A 10,973-nucleotide genomic window follows, 5' to 3' on the forward strand; every position below is an offset into this window, starting at 1 on the left:
GGAGGAGCCTGGCCTCTAAGCCCAAACCAAGTGCTAAGATGAACACTGCATGTTCCTCCGTGCATCCTGCCCAAGGAACCCTCAGAGCAGCTGGTACATTTTTAATGTTGTTGAGTTTAGGCCTGGCCCCAAGTGGACTCAACTTACAGTATTGAATTTATTTACTCTAGGATTCCAAATTGTGACCACACACCCCAACGAGGAGTTCCAAAAAGTAAATAATTCAGGTGCCATTCACTCATAGAGGCTGGTGGTGGGAGACCGTTAGCTGAAAAGATATTAACAGCCAATCATAACGACAGTCATCTTTGAAAGGTAGGGTCCAAAGCAGACGAAATGATATAAAGAAATTGCAGGTTTCCCAGACCCCATCCCTCAGGTCTGTGCCTGATCCAACCTCGCCTTCAATCTCTGTGGAGAATGGAAGAAGAAGTAGGGAGAATTAGAAGTCAACAGGGAAGAGGAAGAGATGAGACAACTCAAGGGAAACAGGACTGGTTTATTCAATATATGTTATCTCACTTAATCCTTCTCACAACCCTATGAGTTACCATAATTACAAGCTTTTCAGATGAGGAGATTGAGGTTCAAAAGGACCAATCGAGACCCCAGGGGTGTGGGAGAGAAGGAAAAGGAGTGAAGGGAAGTGGGAAGGGAGGAGACTAGAGTTGGGCACATTTATCAGAAAAGGGGGACAATTAAAAAACATTGCCAAAACATACTCACATGGCCAGAACACCGTGTTTCCCCTCTTTGTACCCAAACTGTGAGAAACCAGGGAGAAATAAGTCCCTGTAGCCTCGGTTCTTGTTCTCCTCTCTAAATGGCTCCAGATCCTACTTGATGTGCCCAAAGACCTCTCAGGGACTGTCTTTCTGGATGTTTTTAGACATGTGATTACAGAAATCATTTTTGGCTTCATTTCTAATAGAATTTTCAACAATGGAATGAATAGTTACTGAGCACTTCCTGTACATCAGGAACTTTCAAATATATTACTTCATTTAGTCTTCACAACAACCCTGCCAAGATAAAGAATTATTATTTTTATTTTTATGGAAGAAGGAATCTGAAGCTCAGAGAGGGTGAGTAACTGGTGCAAGATCACACAGCTAGTATCTGCACCAGGATTCTAAGCGAGGTTGGAGCCTACACACTCTTCACTTGATCCTCCTGCCTCAAGGTTACTGATGTCCATAAGCCCCACATAAACGGAGGCCTTGCTTTTGGTTGATCCAAACATTTGAGGTCCAGTAGGGAACACAAATTCTGCATGGATCTCTAAGTTATCCACTACTTGGAATTTTACTTTTATTTATTTTATTTAGTTTTTGCGTTGTGAGTGTTGGTACCCACATAGCATTCAGGCCTCTCTTAAACAAGTTACACTTCCCATCTGTACTGAGTCATTTGGCAAGAAGAAGTGGTCCCCAGCCAATGCAAATAGAAGAGGAGAGCAGGAAAAGGGAGGGGTGGGAGAAGAATTTTGTAATGTATGGAGCTGTGAGTGCAAGCTCCTCATTTTTGCCTCCCCCAAATTAACCAACACCCCCTTGCTAATATTTACGCCAGGAGTTGTTCAGTCTGCACTTTTGATCTGTGGACCCTTAGTGACCCCAAAGTCAGCATCCACTGCCCTGTGCCTTTGGCAATCATCCTTGGTCCGGGACTGGCTCTAGCCTGTGTGGATGCCTGTGGATGCTGCCAAGAGTTCCTCAAAGCGGGGAGGTAACCATTATCCACAGCACCTCTGAGGTTCTGCCATTCTGGCAGAGCATATGGGAGGGACCAGTTCCTCCCAAGTCCTGGTAATGCGGCTGGAGACTGGCAGGAACGTGGAGGGAGGGCTGACAAGCCAGAGCTGCAGAGGAGAGGGCCACTGGGGAGGCACATCCAAGGCACTGTCCTCTCAGAACTAAAGCAGGAGGCAGGGGGCGCATGAGGCTGGCCCCCAGAACCGTCACACTGTGACCCTAAGTGTTACCAAGCAACCAAGGAGGTGGGTCAGGTAAAGAAGGAGGTGGCTGAAGGAGGGGGCATGTGGAACTTACTGGAGTCAAGCAAATGCCAGCCACAGTTTTGAAGGGTCTAGATGGAAAGGGGATAATGCCAAACACTATTAATCCTCAACCCTGGGTGGTGGAAAGAAAAAAATGTATACACAAGCATGTATGTACATATGTATATGTATATACAAATTCTCTAAGTCAGACAGCACTGGGTTTGAGATCCCATCTGACAGTTACCAATTGTAGGACCTTCCACGAGGCACATAAGCTAACTGCGGGCGCTAACTCCTCCGGACAGGGCTGTCAGGGAGCATTGGAGCGCTGGCGCGCACTCAGAGCCCAGGGAAAGTTCTCCACCCCTCCACTCCCTCGCAGTGGTTAGGAAGCCTGTTTTGTTTTCTTCCCAGGCGAGACCTCAAGGAAGAGTGAGGCTAGTGGCTATCTTTAGAATCCTCGAAGCGGAGGGAGCCCTGAGCGTGGAGGGGCAGCATCAACCCCGGGACGGCGGGTCACAAAGGGGCATTGTGCCGGGAGGGCTGCCTGGGGCAGGCGCTGACTCCGCTCTGGCCTGGGGACCGGCGGGTTTGCTCCCAGTGAGAAGTCCTCCATCCCCGCCCACAATGGCCAACCTCCAACAATAGTTTTGTCAAACGTCAGGAATGCAGGAAAACGCCAGAGACCGTTTATTTTCCCCCAGGGTAGGTAGGGGAGAAAGCCGCTCCTTTTCCTGGGCTGGATGGAGTCTGTCCAGCCTGCCTGCGGTTGGGCTGCACCGAGTTCCGCCGTCCCTAGGGAGGCGGCCAGGTGACAGCACCGCCCCCTCTGCTAGGCGACTGCACGCCTTTCAGAGCCCCGCTCAGCCTGTTGCCTACGGCTCAGAGAGGAGATGCTGGTGTCTATGACGCACAGGACCGAAACCGGGACAAACGTCACCCCACCCTTACCCGACTCCAGTACCGGGAGATTGAGCGGGTGCTCAGTCCCGAAAGCTGGTCGTCTTGCGGTTGCGATCGGAGGAAAAACCCTTGTATATAACACGCCCATCTACGAGGAAACCCGGCGCCTCCTTCCACAACTCCTCACTCCTGCGCCAGCTGTGGTGCAGAGGGATTCTCGGCTTGGAGAAGGGCGTCTGGGTCACCGAGGTCTCTGTCTTGGGGTTTCCGCTGCCTGGGGAGTCCGAAGGCGCCTCGGAGCCCCTTCCCAGGGCTCGGATTCGAAGGAGGAGGGATCCGGGTTTGAGAGAATTTTCACTATGATCGCTGTCGACTCCGCCCGCCTCCAGGTGGCCCGCCCTGCGAGGGCAGCGGGCTGGAGTCTGACGGCGGCCGCCCCAATCCGGGGGGTCCTGCGTGAGTCGGGGGCTGAGTGTCCGAGCGTGGCGACCTCCCCCAACCCCAACTCTCCCGACACCCACCAGCTCCCCCTGCATCTCTGGTGACACTGGCCGCGGCGGGGAGGATGAGCCCACAGAAGCAGACAGAGGCCGAGCGGAACAGGGTTCCTTCCCGCTGGCCGGACCTCCCGTCCTTCCTCCTGGCGCAGTTCTTTCCCTTCCTCGGGCTGAGAGCCCTGGAGAGGCAGAGGGAAACCTTAGACTCTTCCCACAAAAATGCACTCTCATCTACCCAATTTTGCATTACCCTCTGGGCCGCCCTGAACCCGCTGAAGAGCCCAGTGGGGCCCGATGCCATCCCGGGAAGGGCCGCTCTCTCAGTACCCTACCCGGGCCAGCGCGCGGAGGTGGGTTCCGGCAGCCCTGGGCCCCTGCAGACCCTCGATGTTTCACCCTGATGACCTGACGGGGAAGCACTGGGCGGTGCTAACCATGCCAATGACCATTTATTAGTTTACACCGAGAGTGGACTGCTGGGGGTCCACATCTGGGAATCCGCCCGAGGAGTGCCTCTCCTCCCTGGAGGCAAGCCCCAAGGGAGGCTGGAGCAGGCGAAGTTGCTGGAGCACGGTAAATTCAGAGCAGAGGCGTCAGATGACTCAAAAGTGCAGCGGCATCTGGCTCAGACAGGTTGTTGACCCAATTCAATGTGACCAGATACTTCCGTGAGCCCCATAGCCCGCCCTTACCCAGACCTGTACCCCCTTTTGGCGATGCGCCCCGTCTGGGATGTGTTAATACGTGCCGTCGGGTTACCGTTTAGTCGGGCACGTTCGTCTCGGCGCTCTTCCTCTGTGAGCTGATCTGGTAGGTTCACCGGCAGAGGGCAACCTTATTCCAAGTTCTCAAGCGCCCCTGGCCATCTCCTCGCTCCCTACCTAACTAGGGAGATGGAACTTAGTGTCTTTACTGTTTACAGCCGTTCCTTCCCATGGCTTTCTTCTTCCTCCTCCCCTCAGGCGTCCGGCGTGATCCAGTAGATCTGGCCTCTCCTCGCCTGCAGCAGGACCGAGGGGGAGCTGGCCCCATACGTCTTATCTCTAGCAAAGCCAGTGTGAACTGGCTCTGTCCAGGTGACTGTCCTCTTCTTCCTCCTCCTGAAAACTGTTTACATTTTAAAGAGAGACAGTCTCCAGCCTGAGGAAAGCAGGCCAGGGAAGGCAGGGTGAGTGTGAGTGTGTGCACCTGCGCATGTTGGGGGCTAGAGAGACAGAGAGAGAGAGATGGCTGGCAGCTTCTGAAAGAGGGTGAGGGAGGGCTTTCCCTGTTTCCTGAAATCACCTCAGATCCCAATTCAGTTAGCACATGGAGACACTTACTTTGCGCCGGGCACTTCGTTGCACACCGTCTTAGTGGAGCAAGCTCTGGGTTTGGAGCTGTGAGATCCAGCTGGAATTCTGGCTCTCTCCCCATGAATTTCTTCTTACAGTGGTACATCTTGTTCATGGCACTTACCACTATGCAGTTAAATGCTTGTATAGTCATTTTATCCAGTCAGCACACATTTATAGAGTGCCCACTATGTGCCAATAAAGGAGCCCTTGCTGAGCTTGTAGTCAGACAGAGAAAAAGCAATAAATATAATAACTAAATCCTATCTGTTGGAAGGGGGCCAATTGTATAGGGCTTTGCAGACATTTCATGGACTTTGGCCTTAATGTGAAAGAAAAGGGGAGCCATTCGTGGGTTTTGAACAGCAAATGGGCATTTACTTTTCACAAGGATAGTGCTGGCTGCTGTGTTGAGAATAGAGTGTAGGAGATAATTGAACAAAACAGAGGCCACAGTAGTGATCCTGGTGAAGGGGTATTCTCTCAGGCCAGGGGGTAGTGCTGGAGGTGGAGAGAAGTGGTCACATTCTGAATATGTTTTCAAAAATGGAATAAAAAAGATTCTTGTCTGATTGTGGGATGTAGAGATCTCAAGGGATCAAAGATAACTCCAAGCAGCTGGAAGGATAGAGTTGCCATGGACTGAGACCAGAAGACTGTGGAGAAAAGATATAGAAGAGCTTAATTTTGGACGTATTAAGTTTGAAGTGTCTACTGGGAAAACTAGTGGAGAGGTTGACTAGGCTCATGTCTGGAGAGGGCTGGGCTGGAGATAGAAATGTGGGGTTGTCAGAATACACCAAGGTGGCGCTGAATGCTGGGAGGCTGGAGAGACCACCGAAAGAGTGAGTGGGGCAGGGAGTCTAGGCACTGAACCTGGGCTGCCAGCATGCACATCACATCTGTTCCCTCTGCTCGGCTATAATTCCCATGATCCTCCCCTGTTCAGGGCTCCATCCACAGTGCCTGCCCAGAGAACATCTATTCAATGAGTGAACCTAATCTCTCTGCCTCTTCCTCTCATCACATGTAAAATGAACATACACAGGATACCTACCTTATAAGGTCATTGTCAGGAAAAGTTAAATGAGGTAATGAAAGTGAAAATGCCTTATGTATAGTAGGCACTCAGTCTATTTTACAAATGCAGGTTTGATTATTTCATTCTGTACTCTATGATAACTCAGGTTTATAGGAAGTTAACCGCTTGTATTACTTGATGGTATCTTCACAGTTGAGTCCTGAAACATTCAGGGCAAACACTATTATTCTTGTTTATAGATGAGAAAAGTGGGCTTGGTGAGGTGGAATAACTTCCTTGAGGCACACATCTCATAGTAACGCCGGTGGCTAACATATCTGAGCATGTCTGTGTCAGGCACTGCGTTAACGATTTTGCTTGTATCTCGAAACAGCTCTCCAAGGTGGGTGTTATTATCCTCATTTGCAAATGAGGAAACTGAAGCATAGAAAGGATGATTAACTCAGCCAAGTCACATGGCGGCCGAGTGGCAGAGCCTGGGCCATGAAGCGGATCTCCTGATCCTGACTTGAATCTTCTTTCCCCAACCTTCTAGCTCCTCTTCCTCATTCCTGTCCTAGACTCCTGCCAGGGCTGGGCCTCACCATAGGCAAAGTGAGTGGCTGCCTCCTCGCTTTGAAGTTAGAAAAGTTCTTTCTCCTCCCACTTTTCTCCTACCAAGCCTGCTGCAGGATCTGAAAGTTCAGTTACTCCTCTGGAACTTTCTAGAACAAACTAGGTCAAAGCATTTTGGTTCATTGCTCCCTCTCTCTGGAATGTACTTTCCCCTCTTCTCTATGTGGTGAACAACTTCTGTGTGTTTATCCAAATTCTGGTGTTTTTCCAAATCCAGCTCATGTGTCACTTCTGCTGTGAAGCCTTCCCTGCTTGCACCAGACAGACTTAGTCACTACTTAGTTCCTATGACACTTTGTTCATACCTCTGTTGTAGCATGTGTCAAAATGTAATGACAGCTTCCGATGGATTGGAATACTATGGTATTCCTATGGATACCTCTGTAAGACTGCGATTTTCTCCAGGAAAGCTTCTTATTTCTTTCATGTCTTTGTATCTGATGTGGTGTTTGCTTCATGAATGCATAAATGAATGACTGATCCATCAATAATCACTCTCAAAGCAATTTTAAGGATATCAAATACTGTTTTAGAGACGAGCAAATAGGCTCAAAGAAGTGGCTTGCCCCAAGTCAGTCAGCTCATTAAATATTGGAGCCTGAGCTCCAGAAAGGTGATGAGGTTGTGCCTTGTGAAGTCTCCAGACAACTGGTGAAGCCCAAAGACTTCGTGCTACTGTTGCCTTCTTTTCCCACTGCCATCCTGGGTCCTTGAACTCTCCCCAGAACGATCCTGCAGGTGGCAACAGAGGCCAAAGAAAGGCGCAGCGTCCTGGCCGGAGCCCATGTCTGGGAGTGAGTAGAAGGAAGCAGAGCTCCCTGAGGGCAGGGGCAAGCTGATTTGAAGACATCCAGGAGAGGGAGAGCATCATATGCCCCATCATTTGTAGCTCAGAAATTGTTTAGACACTTTTAGAGTAAGCACTAGTCATAAAATTGACATGAAGAAAGGAAAAGCAATTAAAATAAAAGGATATCAAATAATAAAATGAAACTTTATATTTGGATGGAAAAGCCACATGATCTGTCCCAAGTCACAGAGTTAGAAAGGGGCAGAGGGGAGGGCTGGCCTGGTGGTGCAGCGATTAAGTGTGCATGTTCCACTTCGGTAGCCTGGGGTTCACTGGTTGGGATCCCAGGTGTGGACATGGCACTGCTTGGCACGCCATGCTGTGGTAGGCATCCCACGTATAAAGTAGAGGAAGATGGGCACGGATGTTAGGTCAGGGCCAGTCTTCCTCAGCAAAAAGAGGAGGATTGGCAGCAGTTAGCTCAGGGCTAATCTTCCTCAAAAAAAAAAGAAAGAAAGAAAGGGGCAGAGGGGAGGGTCAATCCCAGGGCCCACTGCCTCATGTCACCTGCAGAGCAAGTTTCTGCCTGATGGTTGAGCACAGAGAAGCCAGGTGTGGTACAGGTACATTAGACAGGACCCAGAGGGTGTTTGGTCATAGACTGAAGGCCACCTGGGGGGCAGAGCTTCTAGTTGGCTGTTGGGTTTTGTGCCCAGCTCTGCCCTAATAAGCATTTTTCCAATGGCTCGCTAAAAAAGCAGAGGAAAGGTCATCAGATTTGCCAAGGACAGGAAACTGAGTACTTGCAAGCGCCCACGCGGAAGAGTGGGGAACTGTGTAAGTCCAAGCAGCATGGGCCAATGGGGACACAGAACAAGGTGACATTTACCCTTGTGTTCAAAATAGTGGGGCAAGGACAGCGTGGAAGAGCCATGGCTTTCGGCTGGGGCCTTTATGATAACAACTCACGGTTGTGCAGTGCTTAGAAGGCATTTTCATTATCTCTTTATCCCTCAGGACACACTATGAGGCAGTAATGGGGAAACTGAGGCTGGAAGGATCCTGTCTAAGTGGTGGAGCTATAGTATGAATTGCGTCTCTGTAACTCTTGGGCTGCTTCTCTGCTTTCACCCCACATCTCTAAGCAGGCTTTGAAACAAGCTTTGGAACCTTGCTCACCTCCAGTCCAGCCATCGCCCCGTTATAGGAGCGGATCATCCATCTCTTTCTGGGGCTACTGCACAACCTCCACGTTTGACCCCATCCTCTCTTTCCTCCCATTAATTTGATATGAGTTGCCAGATTTAGCAAACAAAACAAAACAAAACAAAAAACCAAGATGCTCAGTTAAATTTGAAATTTAGAAAAACATTGAATAATTTTTATCTTATGAGACGTAACATACTAAAATTTTTTTATCTCAAGTTCAAATTTAACAGGCACCTGTATTTTATCTGGCAACCCTATATATGAGTGATAGTTCTGAAACAACATTTCCACCGTTCTGAAAATGTCCAATTTCCCTGTTACCTATAGGGCTGGGGCCACAAACTCAAATTCCTGCGGGGCCTGGGAAGGTAACATGAGTGTATGAATCGGGTGATCAGTAGGGGTGGGGCCTAAAGCGAAATTCAAAATTGCAGAGCAAATGTTCCCCCAACACAAATATTCAAATTTAGATTTTTGAACTATATGATAAATCCCTATTGAAGCAAAAAGCAAGCAAATACACACACACACACATCCATGGCTGTCAGTCCAGCTTCCCATCTGGAACCTGGGCTAGGCCAAGCCCTCGGCCTGGTGCTGGAGGCCCCTGGTTGAGTGTTCTGCCTTCACTCTCACCACTCTAAGGCTGAGTTCTCCCCTCCTGCCCCCCTCTCCTTCACCAGCTAGTTCTCACTCATCGTGGCCCACCTCCCCCCCCTGCCCCCCGGCCACCTTCCACCGTGCCAGTCCTGCTGGCCACTCAGTGACCTTGCCCTTTGCATGGTCAACGTGCTCCTTTCTGCCCAAGAGCATCTCTAGTGGTCACATCACTTTCCTCTCCAATAACCCAAAGAGAAGACAGGAAACCACTTTGAGAGGCCCCTACCATGTGCCAAGCCCTTTATATGCAGATCTTTGCTTATTTTTGGTCTCCTCTTCTTGGTGAGATGGTGACTCACTCAAGGGTAGCAACCCCGTGTCACACCCCTCTAAATGCCACTTTGAGCTTCGCTGTAAAGATGCACTCAGTGCATACTTGCCAACGGGGCCAAGAGTATACAAACTCCTGAACTCAGTAACTTCAGACTGGAAGCAAAACCACACACCAGTGCTTCCCCCACCCGCACAGTTCCTTACCACACCTCGTCACCTCCCAACTCTAGTTTCAAGCATTTTTAAAATCTGAGGCTTTAGCACAAGTTTAAGCCTTGGCTTAAAAATCCGTTTTTTACAGAGCTGATTAGGACCTGAATTTGGAAGATGTTGGTTCTCTTTTGACCTCAGTCCAAAAGAGTTCTGCTTTATTGGAAAATTAGCTGTAGCACCTTCAAAGGCCTCCTCTTGTGCGTGTTGAGCTGAGCCAGCCTTGAGGCTTTGAAAGGAATGCCATTTAATCTTGGCAAAGCTCCACCTTTTGTTTCTAAGGGAGAAAAAGCCCCAGGGACACGGATGACTCAGGGCAAAGGACAGTGGCCCCAGACCTGATCCACTTCTGATGGGGAAAGGGCAAGAATCTTGGAAATACCCGAATTAGACACTAAGCTGGGGGAAAAAAAAGGGACAAGCACCAGCAGGGCAACCCTTCAGTTTTGCTAACTCCAAAGATTTTTCAAATACCCTCCCCCTCTCATGATTGCTGGCCTCCCCAGCTGCGATCCGGCTGAGATGTGCTGAGCTCGGCTGGGCCGCGCTGCCCTCTGGGACGGCTCTGGAGCCAGCTATACCTTCAGGGAGCTCCCTCTTCATGATTTCCTCTGACCCCACAGCTGCCTCCAGGGGCTGCCTGGCCAGGGAGGGACCTTCTAGAAGCCCTATTGCCTTTTGAATTCTGCTATTACTCTTTTCTTTGTAAATGGAGCCCCTTCCTTATGATGGGAAAGGGTGTCATGACAAATAATACGTCCCTATTTTATCATTAGGCTCCAAACTTGTCCATGGGGAAAAAAAAGTGGCTTCCTTTTTAATTGAACTAACATGAAGAAGCTCTTTATTATTCACCTTCAAAGAGACTGTACTAGGTCCCTTGGACAGGACTCAGCGCAGAATTTCCTAATCAGAAATCAGGACAGAAAGAAAAGGAGACAAGGACACAGGGGTGAACTGTACTGGATTAGTGGTTTTTCCATAAATAGTCTAGTTTCGTGTCTGGGCGGTGGGGGGAGGGGGTTTGCATGGGCTTGTGGGCCGGGTACTGTGCGGGAAGCTGGGAACGCAGAAATGAATGGAACACCATGCCCGGCTCTCCCTGCCTGATGGAGGAGGTAGACGTAGGCACCCAGTGCCCAGGGAGAAGCACTGTGGTGCAGTGGTTAAGAGCACTAGTGCTGGATTCAGCCAGCCTGGTTTGTACGCTGGCTCTGCCACTTATGGGCTGTGTGGCACTGGGCAAGTTACTTAGCTTCTCTGTGCCTTATGTTTTGCATCCTAAAATGGAGTTAATTATGAAACCTACATGATAGGGTTCCTGTGAGGATTCAATGAGTTAAATAGTCAAAATACTTACGCACAGCGCTTGGCACTTGTGTTTATTGTGATCGTTCGGGAGGTGTGGAGGAAGTGTGTGGGAGCACAGAGGAGGGTG

General features: G+C 49.7%; 1 protein-coding gene across 1 annotated transcript; it reads right to left on the reverse strand.

Annotated features, from left to right (window-relative positions):
* Positions 1-2,297: 2,297 nt before the first annotated feature.
* LOC124225099 (uncharacterized) lies at positions 2,298-4,413 on the reverse strand. The gene is made up of 2 exons (XM_046637526.1): positions 4,162-4,413; positions 2,298-4,022 (listed from the first exon to the last, which is right to left on the reverse strand). The coding sequence occupies exon 2, from the start codon at positions 3,631-3,633 to the stop codon at positions 2,986-2,988; it is 648 nt and encodes a 215-aa protein (XP_046493482.1). The 5' UTR covers positions 3,634-4,022; positions 4,162-4,413; the 3' UTR covers positions 2,298-2,985.
* Positions 4,414-10,973: the final 6,560 nt, after the last annotated feature.

This window comes from Equus quagga, chromosome 14 (genome assembly GCF_021613505.1).
Source record: "Equus quagga isolate Etosha38 chromosome 14, UCLA_HA_Equagga_1.0, whole genome shotgun sequence".
Classification (NCBI taxonomy): domain Eukaryota; kingdom Metazoa; phylum Chordata; class Mammalia; order Perissodactyla; family Equidae; genus Equus; species Equus quagga.

What these genes read in the sequence shown, in the direction of transcription:
- LOC124225099 (XM_046637526.1), bottom strand. Translation starts at nt 3,633, where the DNA reads ATGAGAGTGCATTTTTGTGGGAAGAGTCTAAGGTTTCCCTCTGCCTCT.